General features: G+C 41.4%; 1 protein-coding gene across 1 annotated transcript; it reads right to left on the bottom strand.

Annotated features, from left to right (window-relative positions):
- Positions 1 to 13,384: 13,384 nt before the first annotated feature.
- LOC149452589 (olfactory receptor 5P55-like) lies at positions 13,385 to 14,335 on the bottom strand. Its single transcript, XM_089689274.1, has one exon. It carries the CDS (start codon positions 14,333 to 14,335, stop codon positions 13,385 to 13,387), a length of 951 nt encoding a protein of 316 aa, XP_089545400.1.
- Between the last annotated feature and the right edge of the window lie 6,741 nt (positions 14,336 to 21,076).

Raw genomic sequence — 21,076 nt, 5'->3', positions numbered from 1 at the left:
TACCTTGAGAAAATAAAACTAAAATAGTGTATTACCTTCAAAATATGTGTATATACCTTTCAAACCAAAATAGGTATATACAGTATCTGTGTAAAAAATGAATTTTCATAAAATAGATTCAACTGTGAGTAACACGGGAATCATTCAAAATCACTCTGTGTACACTACAATTAATATAAAGTGCCAAATTTTGTACATATTAAAAAATATATCTAAATAAAATATAAATATAAATAACAAAAATAAATTAAAACAAATAAAGTGAACACTCCGTGACCACCTCTAAATGGCAAAAATGCATACAATTACCCTCGTGGAGTAATATCAAGCCTTAAGGGATAATCAGATGTTATGACAGTCACTTCCAAGCTCTAAATAACTGAATGTAGGGTAAGCCTTCAATTCACCATCACCCTCATAAAAATAGAAAAGACCCATGTAGCATAATTTAATATGTATAAGAATATTTAATGCAGCATCTTACATTAGGGACTTTCAGTATTCAGTGATAAATTCCCATGATCCAGCCACAGCAACTTCCAGGGATCAAAAACCACGTTTTTCCAGTCAACAAAATGGCCGCACTGCCACTTCCGGTTTTGCGCAATTACGTCAGAAGTCACATCCCCTATCTGGGGATGGTACTCCTCTCAGTGAGGTGGTTGCCTATCTGATAGCAGCACACCACCTGTTGAATTCAGCTGGCAAATTTTGCTACCCCAGTTACTGAAACGTAAAAAAGAAATACTGTCCCACCCAGCCACATGCTCAGCATTTCAATGCTAGCCTGGCCAAATTGCTAGCCTTAAAACTGCTGCCTTTCCATCTGTTGGACTCTACCCCCTTCTGTGAATTTGCAGAATGTGCTGTACCACAGTGGCAGGTTCCGAATAGACAATTATTTTCATGTAAGGCCATTCCAGCTCTGTGCAGTGTTTTGGCCTCATTGGATAGAGAGGTCAGCAGCAAGGTCCACATTACTGCTGACACGTGGTCCAGCAGGCATGATCAGAGACATTACATATCGTTCGTGGCGCACTGGGTTACTTTTCTAGCAGCTGGAAAGGATGCAGGACAGGGTTCAGTGCTGGAGCTTGTTCCTCCACCAAGCCTCCAAAAATGTGAATATGGCACAAGAACAGGCTCAGGAGAGCTTGGCTTCTTTCCGCCACACCAGTGGCTGCTGATAGAGGATGCATGCACTGTCCTGTCACCATTTGAGAAGGCCACAAGGATGGTGAGCCATGACACTGCATGCATAAATTACACTATCCCTCTAGTCTTCCTGCTGGAGCATACGCTGTGTGGAATCATGGAAAGGGCACTTGAGGCAGAACAGCGGGAGGAAGAGGAGGATTTCCTGTCCTCTCAAGGCCCCCTTTATGCAGATACCCTGCAGGGCCACAGAACACACAGCATGAGGAGGAAGAGGAGGAGGAGGATTGCAGCAGCATGGAAGTAGAGACTCACATACAGCAGTTTTAAGGGGCAGTTTTCAGTCCCCAGAAACCCAGACAGGAGTAGTACATGGCTGGGAGGAAGTAGTCCCTGACAATGTCATACTCAATGACCCAGATGACTCAGAATCTCCTGCCTCCTCAAACCTATGCTGCCTGGGCTCCCTGATTCTGCAAAGCCTGTGTAAGGACCCAAGGATTCATGTTATCAAGGAGAGGAATCAATGTTGCTTGGCAATCCTTCTTTATTCACTTTACAAGGGTAAAGTTGCAGAGCTCATCCAGTCTATGCAGAGGATGAAACATCATGAGGACTCCTTGAAAAAAAATTTGTGTAACACCTTTCCAGACAATGAGAGGTTACCATTTCCTGGACAAAGTGTTTCTGAGACCTCATTCTGATACCTTTAAACAGTCCTTTAGTCCTCAGTGCCCAGGGCTGTTAAGTTTAAGCACCCATCGCCAGTATCTGCATCATATGGTGCAGGATTGTTTAGGGGCAAGAGCAGACTTGGAGACCTTTCCAACTGAGCATCCACTGGGTTACTGGGTCTTGAGGTTGGATCACTGGCCAGAACTTGCTCAATATGCGATCAAGCTACTTGCCTGTCCTGCATCCAGAATGCTTTCCAAAAGGATAATCATATTTATCAAAATGTATCAGTCCTGGATCAACAGAAACTATCTTGTCCATGATACTAATGTAACTGATTACATTTGTTAGGGATCTGGGATCCCTTGAAGACTGCCTATGCTGCCTATCCTATTCCTCAATCCTGATTTTTGTAGCTTCCAACAATTTTTTTTGCTTAGGGCACCACCAACACCCAAGGCCCAATTTTTTGACACCTGTTTCACAGATGCATGTAATTTTAATTTTTTTAAACCATTTTTCTATAATTGTTAACAATTTTTAACTGCAGGACCCATGCCTGCACCCAGCAAAAGTAACTGTGAGGGGTTACAGTGTTCAGGTACCACCAACACCCAAGGCCCAGTTTTTCTGCAACTGTATTACAGGTGCATATAATTAAAAATTTTAAAGCAGGGTCCAATCCTACACTTGTTAAGAATACCTCTGAAGAGTTACGGTGTGAAGGCACCACCAACTGTTCACCAGCCAAACACTCCACAACTCACTGCGCTCTCACAGTGCACAGTATCCTCCCCACACTATGTAAGACAGAGGGGGGAATACTCTTCCCAGAAAAATCAAAACAATTAAATAAAAAATAATATTTGAAAAAATAATATAAGCCAAAAATACTTAAAAAAAATCTGGTATAGATTGATGGGGGGGACCCCACGCTGTTTTTTAATAAACATGTCATTTAAAAAAAAAACTACCTGTGAAGTTTCACATCTGTACAATGTATAGAACCTGCTGCAGCAGGACTGACACTTTAAGGGGACCCCCCAGGCATGATATTTAAAGGAAATTTTCTTTTTTTTAATTTAAGAAATGAAAAATGACTGCACCTTTATTTTTTTTTTAACTGATTCATGTCCTTCAAGGTAGTACCCAAGTCCCATACTACTTTTATGGTGAATACCTTTCATATAAGCCTTCAAAATGGGCGCTTTTGAATTTGAAAGTTTGAGTCCCATAGACTTGCATTAGGTTCGATGTTCATGGAGAAAGTTTTGATCCAGTTGAATGTTCTACCATGAACCAAACTGAGAGGTGTTCAGACCATCATTATTTATCACAATGTATATATACTGTACATTGGTTGTTTATTTTGGTTAAATGTGATGCTTTTTATCTGTATGTCTACAGTCAGGTCCATAAATACAATAGCACACTTGAAATGAACTCTGGGCCTTTTATCTGCTCATTGTAATTGGGATAATGAGGGAATAACACACACCTGGCCATGGAACAGCTGAGAAGCCAATTGTCCCATTACATTTGGTCCCTTAACAAGTGGGAGGCACATATGCAAACTGTTGTAATTCCTACACCGTTCACCTGATTTGGATGTAAATACCCTCAAATTAAAGCTGACAGTCTGCAATTAAAGCACATCTTGTTTGTTTCATTTCAAATCCATTGTGGCGGTGTATAGAGCCAAAAATGTTAGAATTTTGACGATGTCCCAATATTTATGGACCTGACTGTATGTCTTTCTAAATAAAGTTTTTAAACATACAGAACAACATTTTAAAAACAAGTCTCTAGAGAGTAATTTGTTTTCTTTCTTTGCAGGTTCTGCTAAAACTCATGTAACAAGAGAAAACCAAATCAAATTCAAAGCCTCCCACCTACACTTTACCAAGTTTGAGACTTTTTTTTAAGGTATTTACAAGCTTTGAGACAGAGTTTTAACGTATTCACTTTGTATTTCTTTAATAATAAGCATGGCTGATTTATTCAAGTGTAATATTTTATTTCTAGTAACATTCACTGTCAAAAGTTAATTAAAAACAGTTTTAACATCATTGTTTAGGCTCTCTGCTTCTTAAAGTATATTGTACGGTAACAATAGGAATTAAGTAATGTTCCAGGATGGTCCTCTGCTAGGTACCATATACTCTCTCCGGAAAATGCAAAGCAATTGAATAAAGAATAATAATTTTAAAAAATAATATAAGCAAAAAATACTTAAAAAAACAAATGTGGTATAGATTGGGGGGGACCCCACGCTGTTTTTTTAACAAACATGTCACTTAACCTCCCTGGCGGTAATCCCGAGAGTGGCTTGGGGTTAATTTTCAGTACCAAAAGCGGTAACCCCGAGCCTTGTCCTGGGATTCCCCGATGTCCTCCTGCTGTGTCCTCCGGCTCTGTTCTCCCACCGATACCGGCATCCATCTTCCGGGTTCCTTTCCCTGCGAGCGTAGCGATTAACGTATTCACTTTGTATTTCATTTATAATAAGCATGTCTGATTTATTCAAGGGTAATATTTTATTTCTAGTAACATTCACAGTCAAAAGTTAATTAAAAACAGTTTTAACATCATTGTTTAGGCTTTCTGCCTCTTAAACTATATTGTATGGTAACAATAGGAATTAAGTAATGTTCCAGGATGGTCCTCTGCTAGGTACCATAAAGGTAACCTGGGGTGACATAATACAATGAGACCTTAGTCAGGTGAGCACTGCATGTTGAGAAAACATATTTTCTGACATTAATAGAAGGAAATTTGAGTCCAGTGTCTAAACTGTTGTTGCTATATACAGTAAATCCTGTATAATAATAATAGTTCAGCAGTCATGAGAGAATAACCCAAAGTACACATAATATGCAAGCCAATCTTGTATCAATATAGCAGAGATTGGGGAGATAGGATAACTGTAATTCAGCTATGAAGTAAATGTCAAGATTCTTGTTAGTTAGATCCTACCATACTGTGAACTGCATACTTGCCATAACGATTACATGATAAGTCCACTCTGTAGTAAATCAATGAAAGTGGCACCACTCTTTGGCTATGAGAAAGCCTTAGGACCATCTATGTATAAATCTGTGTGGATAAGGAAGGCTCTTTATACATCACAAGGTACTAGGATGTGCTTATCTCATAGAACATCAGACTGCAGGTGACCTTGTTTCCCCATTCAGCTCTCCTTCCTCTCTGAAACATGCACTCTCTACCTCTCCTTTTCACAGTTGTATCCTCTCTCCTTAAACTCTGTTTCCTTCACCCCTCTCCTCCACCCCACAATCTGTATATATCACCCTCACTTCTGTCCTCCCCTTATCACTGCACTCATCATCTCCTCCTATTTCTAATCCCACATGCTAATAAAACCCCCAGGATGCTGAGGCACGTCCCCTCATATACATTACACTCTCATATTACCACCCTCACCCTTCTGCTTCTCTTAGCCTCTGGAGACATATTCTCAAACCTTTTATTTAACTGTAACCAACACACCCATCATCCTGTACCCTCTAGCAGCAGCCACAATCCACACAATATAGTTTCCATTCATCCAATTCCCAAAACCAGCCTACTCCTCTCCTGTGGCTTCTGGAATGCTTGCTCTGTCTGCAAAAAACTCATCTCCAGGGGCGGACTGACATACTCATGGGGCCCCCGGGCAATAGGGGATCATGGGGCCCCTGTGTCCTTACCCAAACTCAAAAAAGCCTATGAAAAAGGTACCAGGGGCATCTCATGGGCCCCCTACTGACCCCGGACCCTCGGGCAGTGCCCGAGTTTCCAGATGGTCAGTCCGCCCCTTCTCATCTCTGTTCATTACCTCTTGCTGTCAATGAAACCTGGCTTAATGAATCCCACACTGCTTCTCATGCTTCCCTCTTCTCTGGATGTACTTCCCCAAGCCCTTTGGATACAAGAGAGGTGGAGTGGGAATCCTTCTATCCCCACAGAGCACCTTTCAGGTTCTTCACTCTCCTCCCTCTCTATCCCTCTCATCATTTGAAGCTCACTGTATGCCTTTTTTCTCCAACTTCTTTAAGAGTTGCTGGGATCTACCAGACCCCAGGACCGGTATCAAAATTCCTTAATTACTTCTCTGCCTGGCTACCCTATTTTCAGTCTTCTGAAATTCCCACACTCATTCTCGGTGACTTCAACATCCTTGTTAATACTAACACTCCTGCTACTTCTAAACTAACCTCTCCTCATTTGACCTGAAGAAGTGGGTACATGCTTCTACTCTGATGGCAACACCCTTGATCTTCTATTCTCCTACCTATGCACTCCATCCAACCTCTCCAACAATCCTTTTCCTCTCTCTGATCACCACCTTATTAGTTTCGCTCTCTCCCTTTCTCCCACCACTGTCGGAACTGTTCTGGGCTCACAGATTTAAACCAGAAGGCCTTAACTTATCATCTCTATATGGGCATGCTGGAAGCCATTTTGTCCTTTATATTCTATTTTCATTGTTTCTGAACAAAGGTTCTAACAGCAGACATTCCAGTTTCTTACTGCATACTTTCTCAGGTTATAAATTTGGAGAGACATGGTGGTACCAGACAGCTACAAGATAAAGACTGGACATGATACCAAGTTGCAAGATTAATGGTTGAGTCTGTGTCTGGATAGAACAAAGGATAAAATAACTATTCACCATCATTTTTTCTTTTCCATGAACAAATGGAAAAGAGTTAATATTAAACTTTACAATGCATATGATCTTACTATCAGTTGACAGGAATATTTTAACCAAAAATTTCAAATGTATTATCATTAGTATTGCATGAAGTGAATATGTGCTTACTTCAATAATTTGGGTTTTGTATTACTATATTCAATTTCCATATACATATAAATATTATCTATATTAATTGGGTTTGAGTTCATTATATTATAACATCTGTATAGAGGCACTGATAATTCAGAAATCTCAGTAAAAATGACCTCAGCTACGGTCTTTAAGATGTATAGGTAGACATTTTTCTCTTTCTCTAGAATCACTTAGGTAATACATTATTTTCAGAGACAAGGGTACCAGTCTGTATGTAACCAATTCTGTCAAAAGAATTCTTATCTGCAGTAATTTAAATAATGTAGTAAATAAAATTACACCTAATGTGACATCATAATTATGCGACATAAGCTTTGGATTTTTGATTAGGAGATGGATAGAGACAAGAGAATAACACATCACAAGACAAGACAGGAGACAAGGGACAACAGACACATGACACTGACACCCTGAGTCCATATTGGTAACAATAACTTTTATTTTTCTACAGATAAATTGGTATTTGCTTATATCTACAGCTAAACTCTGTAGTCTGGTAATGGTTATGGTTAGCGCATGAGTTGATGTGAAGTAATTTAACTGCAGTATAAATTAATTTTGTTTCAATTCTCCGTGGGAAAGATTTTATTTGAAATATCCCCAAAGCTAATTTTAGCTTCTAGTCAATGGTTTAGGTATACAGTGCAGGAAATAAGTATTTGATCCCCTGCTGATTTTGAATGTTCGCCCCTCACAAAGAAATGATCAGCCTAAAAATCAAATGTTCGTGTATTGTAACACTGAGAGACAGAATAGCAACAAAACATTCAAAAGAAATGCATGTCTAACAAATGATGACTGATCTGCATGTTCATGGGGGAAATAAGCATTTGATCCCCTTCACAAAACATGACTTAGTACTTGGTGGCAAATCCCTTGTTGGCAATCACAGAGGTCAGACGTTTCCTGTAGTTGGCCACCAGGTTTGCACACATCTTAGGAGAGATTTTGGCCCGCTCCTCTTGGCAGATCCTCTCCAAGTCATTAAGATTTGGTGGCTGACATTTGGCAACTCAAACTTTCAGCTCCCTCCACAGATTTTCAATCGGATTAAGGTCTGGAGAATGGCTATGCCACTCCAGGACCTTAATGTACTTCTTCTTGAGCCACTCCTTTGTTGCCTTGCCGTGTGTTTTGAGTCATTGTCATACTGGAACACCCATCCATGACCCATTTTTAATGCCCTGGCTGAGGGAAGAAGGTTCTCACCCAAGATTTGTCGGTACATTGCCCCGTCCATTGTCCATTTGATGAGGTGCAGTTGTCCTGTCCCCTTAGCAGAAACACACCCCCAAAGCAGAATGTTTCCACCACCATGTTTGACAGTTGGGATGGTGTTCTTGGGGTCATAGGCAGCATTCCTCCTCCTCCAAACATGGCGAGTTGAGTTGATGCCAAATAGCTTGATTTTGGTCTCATATGACCACAACACTTTCAACCAGTCCTCCTCTGCATCATTCAGATGTTCAGTGGCAAACTTCAGACGGGCCTGGACATGTGCTTTCTTGAGCAGAAGGATGTTTCGGGCACTGCAGGATTTCAGTCCTTGTCGGCGTAGTGTGTTACCAATTGTTTTCTTGGTGACTGTGGTCCCAGCTGCCTGGAGGTCATTGACAAGATCCTCACGTGTGGTTCTGGGATGATTCCTCACTGTTGTTTTGTGTTTCTTCCATTTGCAAATGATTGCACCAACTGTTGTCACCTTCTCACCAAGCTGCTTGGCGATAGTTTGGTAGCCCAGTCCAGCCTTGTGTAGGTCTACAATCTTGTGCCTGACATCCTTGGACAGCTCTTTGGTCTTTGCCATGGTAGAGAGTTTGGAATCTGATTGTTTGATTGCTCCTGTTGACAGGTGTATTTTATACAGGTAACAAAATGAGATTAGCAGCATTCCCTGTAAGAGACTGCTTCTAATCTCAGCTTGTTACCTGTATGAAAGACACCTGGGAGCCAGAAATCCTGCTGAATGATAGGGGATCAAATACTTATTTCCCTCATGAACATGCAAATCAGTCATCATTTGTTAGACTTGCATTTTTTTTTTTATTTTTTGTTGCTATTCTGTCTCTCAGTGTTACAATACACCTACCATTTGATTTTTAGACCGATCATTTCTTTGTGAGTGGGCAAACATTCAAAATCATCAGGGAATCAAATATTTATTTCCTTCACTATATATGTGACAAAGTAGACAATTTAGTGGAACAGTTGATCTTGCCCTCAGATTGATTTTAAGCTTATTGGATTGGCCTGTGTATGGTATTTTACATCAATTCATACCCAGGTATACAGTACGTTGAGCTTTGAATATCTGCTTGTAGAGAGATCATGCGGTCAATTTGCATAGCTGTTGTCACATGTTGCTGAGTTACTGAGAGTTTCCTACACTGCATTTCTAGACAGCTGATTCCAATTCATTAAAATTTTAAAATAGTTGCATGTTTAAATTTCTAATCATTATTTTGGATTAGATCATTGTACTGCTATTTTGATTTGTTTATTATTTATCATCACCTATTAGATTTCATTACCATTTTGCACTCATTTTTATTATTAATAAATATATATTTTTGTACATTATTGCTTTTTATTTCATCTTTAAATTAGCACAAATAAAGAATTCAGTTTATCATTTATGAAAATTAGTAGGGAATCTCCCTAATTCCAGTTCCTTGCCTGTTTTCATAAATTATATACTGATTATTTTGTCAAAGTTAAAGTTCTGACACCACTTCTCTCTCCAACCACCTGACAATGACCCGTAGAGACTTTCACCACTTTAGCCCTTCTCTTCTTCACTCTGCTACTGACCACTTTTATGACAAAAATCTCACACCTGTTCTGCCCCAATCTAGCCACTTCTGTCTACAATAGATCCCTGTCCTCTGCCCTAGATGCACTCACCCTTCTCACTACATGCAGAATCAGGCCCTGACCCCCACATCCCTGACAAATATATGATACAAAAGTCTCAAAAAATGCAGCTGCGCTACTGAGCACCTTTGGAGTAAGACTAAGCTTTAGAAAGATTCAAACATTATAAAACTGCTCTCCAAAGATACATTTGTTTCCTCCACACTGCCAAGCAGAACTATTTTATCTCTCTCATTAACACCTTCTCATCCAGTCCCTGTCAACTTTGCTCTACCTTTAACTCTCTACTTCGTCCTCTACTGCCTCCACCCACTAACTCACGCACTGCCCAAAAGATCACCAATCACTTAAAAAATAAGATTGATACAATTTGTGATGAAATCTCCATTCTACAGATAACTCCCCCACTTAACACCCAGTGTCCATAGGTACACTCAGCACTTCCCTTAACTTCAACCCTACTACTATAGACAAGGTTGCTTTTTTCTAGCGCCAACCTTACCACCTGGCCCCTGGACTCTTTTCTCTCTCAAATAATGTGGTCACCCTCTGACTCTATCCTACACTCTCACATCTTCAGTCTCTCCCTCTCTTCTGGTACCTTCCCCAACACTCTAAACATGCACTAGTGACCCCCATACTTAAAAAGCCTTCCTTGGACCCCACCAATCTTAACAACTTACACCCTTTTTCCCCTTTTCCTCCAAACTTGAACACCTGGTCTACAACCTCCTCATTGAGAATAACCGTCTTGATCCCCTTCAGTCTGAATTTCACCCTCAACACTCCATGGAAACTGCTCTCCTGAGGCTCACAAAAGATTTACTAACAGCTAAAACCAATGGACACTATTCTGTACTCCTACTTCTGGACCTTTCAGCTGCCTTTGATCCAGTTGACCACCCCTCCTGCTTTAATCCCTTGATCTCTGCGCTCTTCATTGGTTCTCATCCTACCTATCCCACCGCACCTTCAGTGTCACTTACAATTCTATTTCTTCCTCTCCTTTTCCTTTCTCTCTTGGGGTCTCCATGTCCATCTGTCCATCTACATAACCTCCCAGTGTCAGCTGATAGCCTCCTATGACTTTCAGTATCACTTCTACACTGAAAAACAAAATACTATAAAATTGATCCAGTTGACCACCCCTCCTGCTTTAATCCCTTGATCTCTGTAACTGTGCTCTTCATTGGTTCTCATCCTACCTATCTCACAGCACCTTCAGTGTCACTTACAATTCTACTTCTTCCTCTCCTCTTCCTTTCTCCTTTGGAGTCTCCAAGGTTCTGTTCTTGGACCTCTTCTATTCTCCATCTACATAACCTCCCTGGGTCAGCTGATAGCCTCCTATGATTTTCAGTATCACTTCTACCCTGACGACACCCAAATTTATCTCTCTACAGCTCAGCTCACATCAGTCTCCTCACACATCACTAATCTACTAAAAGATAAATCAGCCTTGATGTCACACCACGTCTTGCAAATCATTCTATCCAAACCCAAGCTCATAATACTGTATATCCTCTCCTAACTGGCCCTTCCCCTGACAAAAGCAAAGGCTCAACCATCAACCCATCCCCACAATTCAAGGTACTAGGTGTAATCCTGGACTCTGAACTATCCTTGGCAAAGATACCACAAAGCTCCCAATTCACTCCTAGTTATCTCTTGCCTCAACTACTGCAATTCTCTCCTCATTGGCTTACCTTTACATGGGCTATCCCACCTCCAGTCCATCATGAATGCTGCTGCTGCTAGGCTCATCCACCTCACCAACTATTCAGTGTCTGCCAACCCTGTCTGCCAGTCCCTGCATTGGCTGACACTTACCCAACAAATTAAATTCAAAATACTAACAGCAACTTAGAAAGCCATCCACAACTCAAATCCAAATCACTCTATATATTCCTCTCACAATATGCTGCTTTCTAGTTCCCTTGTCATCTCTTCCCATGCCTCACTCCAGGACTTCTCCCGAGCCTCTCCCATCCAATGGAATTCCCTACCCCAATCTCCTACTCTGTCCACTTTTAGGTGATCCCTGAACACTTTTCTCTGCAGAGAAGTCTATCCTGCCTCCACCTAACAACTGTATTTATATTTTTCCATCAGCTCAACCCCCGCAGTTATTACCATTTGTATCAGTTGACCCTTCCCTTTTAGATTGTAAGCTGTAATAAGCAGGGCCCTCTGATTCCTGCTGAATTGAATTGTATTGTAACTGTACTGTTTGCCCTCACGTTGTAAAGCACTGTACAATTTTTTGACGCTATATAAATCCTGTATAATAATAATAATAACAACAAAGCATACCAATCATTAAAGTGGTATTGGTCCTATAAAGCCATGTATACATCACAATGATATGTTCTACAGGTACCACAGTCAGTCCCGACGTCACAGGGACCGGAACACAGGAGCCGGATGCCGGCATCAGCCGGAGGAGATGGCCGGGGACGCTGCAGGGGACACATCGTGGGAGCGAAGGACAAGGTAAGTGCTGCAGGGACTCCCTATGCAGCGCCGCATGGTAATCCCGAGTGTAGCTCGGGGTTACCGCTTTTGGTACTGACATTTTACCCTGAGCTACACTCGGGAATACCGTTAGGGAAGTTAATTGGAAAATTATAGAAATATTTATGTCTATAGATATGTTACCACCTTAAACACGTAAACTATATGTGACTGTATATTTTCACTATTAAAAAGTTCAATGGCTGATCGCTCATATACAATAAGTGACATAAAGGTTGTACAATGAGAGAAAAATAGAAGAAAGACTCCATATCCAGTCTGTTGGCAGATTGCCTTCTGAGTTGTAGAAGTTAAAGGATCAAGAAAGAGCTACAAGCAAATGGAAAAGGTGAATGCTGCCACAGGAACCCCACTATTGCCGCAATGCACTTCATTGTCACATGTTGTGTCTTTTCAAATGAAAGTGGCACTTACAGATAAGCCCCTTGCTTTGGCATGGCTTGACCTGTTTTACCTGCCAATGTACCTGTGTCTTCAGAAAATGCAACTTTAAAAAGAGTTCTAAAGATCTACATACTGCATGTTGAAATGTGTTTTTTATATATTACAAAAAATATGAAAATTATTTTTAAAAATATATATTCAGATTTTTTTAACATATAAAAAAGTAATTTTAAAATATTGTTACATATATTTGTAAATGCACTAAAAAAGTAGATATGTATTTTTAAAGACATATTGTATATTTGAAATGTATTTTTAAAAATATTTTTCACATATTTAGTAATAAAAATACATTTCAACACACAGTATATATATATATATATATATATATATATATATTTTTTTTTTTTTAAATATATTGAATATGGCCAAAATTGTAGTATTTCAAATGTATGTCAATATATTTGGGAAGAGTATTTTTACAATTTTTAAATATTTTTCTTCCATATGGGCACACTAGTGGATGGGGAAATCACTCCCACTGACTTATTGCATTCTGACAACAGGGAATCTTTCCTGCTGTCAGAGTACACTGGTCAGTGCTGCCTGATAAAGCTGCTGACACTGATTCATTAGGATAGACCTGACAGGCTGCTTGTAAAGAAGTCAATGGGTAGATCGACTTCTGTAAAACTAGGCTTCCCATACATGGATTGAAATTTGGCTGGTCCCTACTTAACCGGATGGAATTTCATTCCGTACATGGTCAACTTTAGAAGCGCTTTTTGCTTCTCTCCCCAGATCCCTCATGCAGAAGAAAGTTCATTAATTTATAGAATTGTCTGGTACTGATAAATATTTCCTCAAACTCTTATAAAAAATGTGTGTAAAATTACATTTATACACATATTAATCTTTACTAAAACAAATCCTGGAAAGGTGGTTGATTAATCTTCTAGCAGCTTTTTTCAGATCTTTGTTCCTCAGGCTGTATATAATTGGATTCATCATTGGGGTGATAACAGTGTACAGTAATGATAAGAGCTTATTTAGGGTTTGTGTCTGTCCTCTCCTAGGTGTCAAGTAAACACAAACTAGGGTACCGTAAAACATGGACACAACAGTCAGGTGGGAACTGCATGTTGAGAAAACTTTCTGTCTATCAGTAATAGACTGGATTTTTAAAATGGTGACTATAATATAAGAATAGGACACAAAGATGGTGAAAAATGGGAAAATGAGAAAAATAACACCCAAAATTGTCATTTCTAAATGAGCAATGGTGGTGTCAGAGCAGGAGAGTTGCATGATTGGATCAATGTCACAGAAAAAGTGATCAATGACATTGGGACCACAAAATTCTAAATTTGATATGAATAAATTATTAATCAACACTACAAAAGTCCCTGAAATCCAGCATAGGACAACCAGCATCCAGCAAACCTGGTAGTTCATTTTCAAGGTATAATGCAATGGTCTACAGATGGCCAAATATCTGTCCCAACTCATCGCTGTCAAAAGAAGACACTCTGAACATCCTGTGAGAGCACAGAAAGAAAACTGAGCTAGACAACCAGAAAATGACATTGTTGTCTTGTTTACCAAAACAGTGCTGATCATGTTAGGAAGAATATCAGTTGACAGCATGAGATCCAATGCAGAAAGCTGGGAGAGGAAGAAGTACATGGGGGAATGGAGGACTTTGCTGTAGGACACCAGTGTGATGATCAGGAGGTTTCCACATATTGTCACACAATAAAGTATAAGGAAAAGAAAAAACACAAAAAATGTAATATTTTGAGGAATCTGAAGTCCTACGAGGTGGATTGTGGTAATTCTGGTCACATTTCTCTGATCCATCAGCTGAAGGAAGAAGATTACAATTTTACAAATCAGCTTTGTCTATTTCAGTAAATGATTTGAGTTCAGCTTTAATTGCATTTTAAATGTTTTATATGAGTTACTACATGCTGATCATCTTCAAACAAAAGCAAAAATAACATTCCATCCTGTTAGTTCAGAGAGAATCAAAAAAATTCCCAATGCTATTAGTGATTAATCAAAATATTATAGAAATATGTGTACTACTGAGAAAGTGAATGATAAAGGCAAAATAGTGCTTCCAATGCTTTAATTTCAAGGTAGCTATGTGCTCTTTTCATTCATGATTTCATTTTTTACAATTGTTGAAGAATTATTTTAAAATACGCCTATTAAGGAAAAGTACAGATTTACTTACAGTATACAATAATCAAGAAAAAAATCAATGCCTCCGAAGATGTCTAGTGAATGTTAATTGTTTTTCAGTGAGTAGTACTTCTGCTTTTATAAATAACTAGAATTAATTACAAGGAAACAGCTGGAGTATGAAGTACATAATATTATTTTCTTGGGATTCATTATATTTACTACATAGGGAAATTATCTCTTGATGATTTAAAAATAACTAGAATTAATTGCATGGAAACATTGGGAGTCTGTAGTGCTTATAGTTATTTTCTTGGCATTCATTTTATTTACATAGGAAATGTCTTTTTCTTTCTTTCTTTCTTTCTTTCTTTCTTTCTTTCTTTCTTTCTTTCTTTCTTTCTTTCTTTCTTTCTTTCTTTCTTTCTTTCTTTCTCTCTCTCTCTCTTCCTTCCTTCCTTCCTTCCTTCCTTCCTTCCTTTCTTCCTTTCTTTCTTTCTTTCTTTCTTTCTTTCTCTCCAAGCAATCAGGCTAAAAGATGCCACCCAGTACTTCAGCTAGTCTGTCTAGGGAACAGGAGGCACACCGGGCCAGAGATTCTGTCAGCACTGCAGGGGCAGGCTCAGAGTTGGTTGACGCCACAGCATCTTGATCCAGGAATGGTTGTATGTGGAAATGGCACCAACCTTCTTTCTGCCCTCCGAAAGGGACACTTGACACATGTTCCATGCTTGCCACACATTCTGAATTTGGTGGTGCAGCATTTCCTGAACAGGTACCCAGGCTTTCAAGATCTTCTGAGGCAGGCCAGATAAGTCTGTGGCCATTTCAGTAGGTCATACACTGCCAATGTTCGGCTGGCTGAAATTAAATGGGAATTCAACCTGCCCACCAACTGACGCATTTGTGACATGCCCACTCAGTGGAACTCCACCTTTGGAAATTCTGCAGCGGCTGCACACACAGCAAAGGGCCATCAATGAGTACCTGTCAGGAATGGACTCGCCAATAGTGGTGGGACTCACCTGCCTTGTGGGTTGCAGTACCAGGACTGGCCAGCGGGTGCTCTCAGCAACCAGAGGCTCACTCCTGCAGTCAGCCAAAACAGCTAAAGCTGATTGCAGGAGGTGCATATAAGGAATGGCCAGACTTGCAATCAGGGCCTTGGTGTATGTTTCCCAAGAGCCCTTGTACCTGCATCCTGTCTGCTTCCTGTCTGATCCTGCTTGTTCCCTGACTCTGATTGAACTCCGCCTGTCCTGACCTCTGCTATTCCTGACCACTCTCTAGTCTGCTCCTTTGTGCCTTGTCTGCCTGATTGTTCCTGACCCGGCCCGTCTGACTACGCTCTGCCTGCTCCTTTGTACCTTGCCTGCCCGTTTGCTACTGACCCAGCCTGCCCGACTACGCTTAGTATTGTTCTTTTGTTATCTGTTGGGGGTTTTGGTTTGGTTTGTTTGCACTGTGTTTATGTTTAGTCTTGCACTGCGTTTATGTATTGTTTAGTCTTAAATAAATTATATTGTTTATACTATATCCGAAGCCTGCATTTCCCTGTGTCAGTCCACACACCTCTGGTCATACCCGGAGCCCTGACAGTACCTGTGTGAATATGGCACAAGAACAGGTTCAGGAGAGCTTGGCTTCTTTTCGCCACACCAGTGGCTGCTGATAAAGGATGTGTGCACTGTCCTGTCACCATTTGAGAAGGCCACAAGGATGGTGAGCCATGACACTGCATGCATCAGTGACACTATCCCTCTAATCTTCCTCCTGGAGCACACACTGTGTGGAATCATGGAAAGGGCACCTGAGGCAGAACAGCGGGAGGAAGAGGAGGATTTCCTGTCCTCTCAAGACCCCTTTTATGCAGATACCCTGCAGGGCCACAGAACACACAGCATGAGGAGGAAGAGGAGGAGAAGGAGGTGGATTGCAGCAGCATGGAAGTAGAGGATCACATACAGTAGTTATAAGGGGCAGTTTTCAGTCCCCAGAAACCCAGCCAGGTGTAGAACATGGCTGGGAGGAAGTAGTTCCTGACAATGTCATACTCAGTGACCCAGAGGACTCAGAATCTCCTGCCTCCTCCAACTTACGCTGCATGGGCTCCCTGATTCTGCAAAGCCTGTGTAAGGACCCAATGATTCATGTTATCAAGGAGAGGGATCAATACTGCTTGGCAATCCTTCTTTATTCACATTACAAGGTTAAAGTTGCAGAGCTCATCCAGTCTATGCAGAGGATGAAACATCATGAGGACTCCTTGAAAACAAATTTGTATAACACCTTTCCAGACAATGAGAGGTTACCATTTCCTGTACAAAGTGTTTCTGAGACTTCGTCCTGTCAAAGGAAGAGTGGTCAAGAAGGCGGCCGGCTGACTGATACCTTTAAACAATTCTTTAGTCCTCAGCGCCCAGGGCTGTTAGATTTAAGTACCCATCGGCAGCATCTGCATCATATGGTGCAGGATTGTTTAGGGGCAAAAGTAGACTTGGAGACCTTTCCAACTGAGCATCCACTGGTTTACTGGGTCTTGAGGATGGATCACTGGCCAGAACTTGCTCAATATGCAATCGAGCTTCTTGGCTGTCCTCCATCCAGTGTGCTTTCCAAACAGACATTCAGTGCTGCTGGAGATTTTGTGATGGATAAAATAGTGCGTCTGTCCACAGACTCCGTTGACCAGCTGACATTTATCAAAATGAATCTGTCATGGATCAACAGCAACTATCTTGGTTTAGGGCACCACCAACACCCAAGGCCCAATTTTATGGCACCTGTTCCACAGGTGCATGTAATTTTTTTTTACTATTTTTCTGTAATTGTTAACAATGTTTAACAGCAGGGTCCACGCCTGTGCCCAGCAAGCATAACAGTGTTCAGGCACCATCAACACCCAAGAACCAATTTTTTTGCACCTGTTTGACAGGTGCATCTAATTTACATTTTTCACAATTTTTCCCTAATGGTTAACAATTTGTAACTGCAGGTCCCATTTCTGCACCCAGCAAAAGTAACTGTGAGGAGTTACAGTGTTCAGGCACCACCAACACCCAAGGCCAAATTTTTTTGCACCTGTATGACAGGTGCATATAATTAGAATTTTTAGAACAGGGTCCAATCCTGCACTTGTTAAGAATAACTCTGAAGAGTTACAGTGGGAAGGCACCACCAACTGTTTGCCTGCCAAACACTCCACAATGCACTGCACTCTCACAGTGCACAGTATCCACCCCTCACTATGTAAGATAGAGGGGGGAATACTCTCCCCGGAAAAAGCAAAGCAATTGAATAAAGAATAATAATTTTAAAAAATAATATAAGCAAAAAAGACATAAAAAAAAAATCTGGTATAGATTGGGGGGGACCCCACGCTGTTTTTTTAACAAACATGTCACTTAACTTCCCAAGCGGTAATCCTGAGAGTGGCTTGGGGTTAATTTTCAGTACCAAAAGCGGTAACCCCGAGCCTTGTCCTGCGATTCCCCGATGTCCCCCTGCTGTGTCCTCCGGCTGTGTTCTCCCACCGATACCGGCATCCATATTCCGGGTTCCTTTCCCTGCGAGCGTAGCGATTAACGTATTCACTTTGTATTTCATTTATAATAAGCATGTCTGATTTATTTAAGTGTAATATTTTATTTCTAGTAACATTCACAGTCAAAAGTTAATTAAAAACAGTTTTAACATCATTGTTTAGGCTCTCTGCTTCTTAAAGTATATTGTATGGTAAAGATAGGAATTAAGTAATGTTCCAGGATGGCCCTCTGCTAGGTACCATAAAGGTAACCTGGGGTGACATAATAGAATGAGACCTTAGTCAGGTGAGCACTGCATGTTGAGAAAACATATTTTCTGACATTAATAGAAGGAAATTTGAGTCCAGTGTCTAAACTGTTGTTGCTATATACAGTAAATCCTGTATAATAATAATAGTTCATCAGTCATGAGAGAATAACCCAAAGTACACATAATATGCAAGCCAATCTTGTATCAATATAGCAGAGATTGGGGAGATAGGATAACTGTAATTCAGCTATGAAGTAAATGTCAAGAGTCTTGTTAGTTAGATCCTACCATACTGTGAACTGCATACTTGTAACGATTACATGATAAGTCCACTCTGTAGTAAATCAATGAAAGTGGCACCACTCTTTGGCTATGAGAAAGCCGTAGGATCATCTATGTATAAATCTGTGTGGATAAGGAAAGCTTTGTAGCCACAATACACACAATATAGTTTCCATTCATCCAATTCCTAAAACCAGCCTATTCCTCTCTTGTGGCTTCTGGAATGCTTGCTCTGTCTGCATAAAGAGTCATCTCTGTTCATTACATCTTGCTGTCAATGAAACCTGGCTTAATGAATCCCACACTGCTTCTCATGCTTCCCTCTTCTCTGGACTCACTCCCTCAAGCCCTTTGGATACAAGAGAGGTGGAGTGGAAATCCTTCTATCCCCACAGAGCACCTTTCAGGTTCTTCACTCTCCTCCCTCTCTGTCCCTCTCATCATTTGAAGCTCACTGTATGCCTTTTTTCTCCAACTTCTTTAAGAGTTGCTGGGATCTACCAGACCCCAGGACCGGTATCAAAATGCCTTGATGACTTCTCTGCCTGGCTACCCTATTTTCAGTCTTCTGAAATTCCCACACTCATTCTCGATGACTTCAACATTCCTGTTAATACTAACACTCCTGCTACTTTTAAACTAACCTCCTCAATTGACCTGAAGCAATGGGTACATGCTTCTACTCTGATGGCAACACCTTTGATCTTCTACTCTCCTACCTATGCACTCCATCCCACCTCTCCAACAATCCTTTTCCTCTCTCTGCTCACCACCTTATTAGTTTCGCTCTCTCCCTTTCTCCCACCACTGTTGGAACTGTTCTGGGCTCACATATTTAAGCCATAGGGCCTGAACTTATCAGCTTTATATGGGCATGCTGGAGGCCATTTTGTCCTTTATATTCTATATTCATTGTTTCTGAACAAAGGTTCTGTCAGGGATCCTACAGTGGTAGCCTCTAGCACTCCACAGACCGGATTCCCCCAAGGCGCGGAATCTAAGTCCCTACCTGCTTGTTCACCAGGGCCCCTGATGGTGGGGATGGACTTGGAGCAGGCCGAGACCAGGTCGCGGCCCTTGAGTTCACCCAGCTGTGGTAGAAGCACCGTTGGAGGTGTATAGCAGGTGAGAGTCTGATGTGAGGAGGTCACAAGAGCAGCGTCAGGCAGGCTGGGTCGGTAACAGTGGTGGCAGCGTGGTACAAAATCAGCAGGCAGAGGAATAAACAGGTCACAAGCCGGGTTCGTTAACAGGAGATCAGAACGTGCAGGGTTAAGCAGGAGAATGGTCAGACAAGCCAGGGATCAGAGCAGGAGAAGACAGCAGTATCAGGAACAGGCTGGGTCGGCAACAAGGTATTCAGGAACACTGGATCAAACAGGAACACAGGTAATAGGTAAGACCATACGGCACTTGAGCATTGCAAGAGCTGGGTTTAAATAGGCCGCCCAACTCCTGACAGGCGCTCCTGGGTCCTAGTGCCTGCCCGGCGCCGTCATTGGTGACAGGCGCGCCTGGGTCCTAGTGCCTGCCTGCCTGTATATCTTGTCAGGATTCTACGCATGTGCAGATTCGATCGCCGAGGCGATCTTCCCATTCCCTGACATTGCCCCCCCTTACGGGCAGCCTCCGGATGCCCACCCGATTCCTCCTTTGCGGCTGGCTACGATGGAATTCCCGTATTAATCTGGGGGCATGGACATTCTGGGCTGGTTCCCACGAATTCTCCTCTGGCCCAAAGCCTTTCCACTTGATCAGGTATTGTACCTGACCACCCCTCTTCCTACAATCCAAGATTGCCTCCACCTCAAATTCCTCCTCCCCGTTGATATCTATGGCTTCTGGAGGTCTAGACCTGCGGTCTAAAAAGGGGTCTGGAACTGCAGGTTTTAATAATGATACGTGGAAGACTGGATGTATTTTGAGGGACTCGGGGAGAGTCAGTTTAAATGCCACTTCATTAACCTTGCGTTCTACTGGGAAGGGTCCCACAAATTTGGGTGCCAATTTTCTGGATGGGCATGTCAGTTTTAGGTTGGCTGTTGACAAACCCGATCCCCAGGGTGTATGACCAATTCTCCCTTCCTCCTCCTGTCACAGAACCTCTTACTGTCTTCTTGGGCCTTAGCCATGGTTTCCTGTAATACCTTGTTATTGGTAGTAAAGAATTCTAAGGTGTCCTGGGCTGCCGGGACTGAGTTCTCAGGAACCAGGTCTGGCAGGAAGGTAGGATGGAACCCGTAATTAGCAAAGAATGGGGATTGGTTGGTGGCAGAATGATTCGCATTATTATATGCGAATTCTGCCATTGGTAGAAGTGTCAGCCAGTCATCCTGC

This window comes from Staurois parvus, unplaced genomic scaffold, assembly GCF_062004578.1.
Source record: "Staurois parvus isolate SC_StPar_1 unplaced genomic scaffold, SC_StPar_1.0 ptg000470l, whole genome shotgun sequence".
Classification (NCBI taxonomy): domain Eukaryota; kingdom Metazoa; phylum Chordata; class Amphibia; order Anura; family Ranidae; genus Staurois; species Staurois parvus.
The sequence above is the reverse complement of the archived record's forward strand: the minus strand, read 5'-3'. Positions and strand labels throughout refer to the sequence as shown.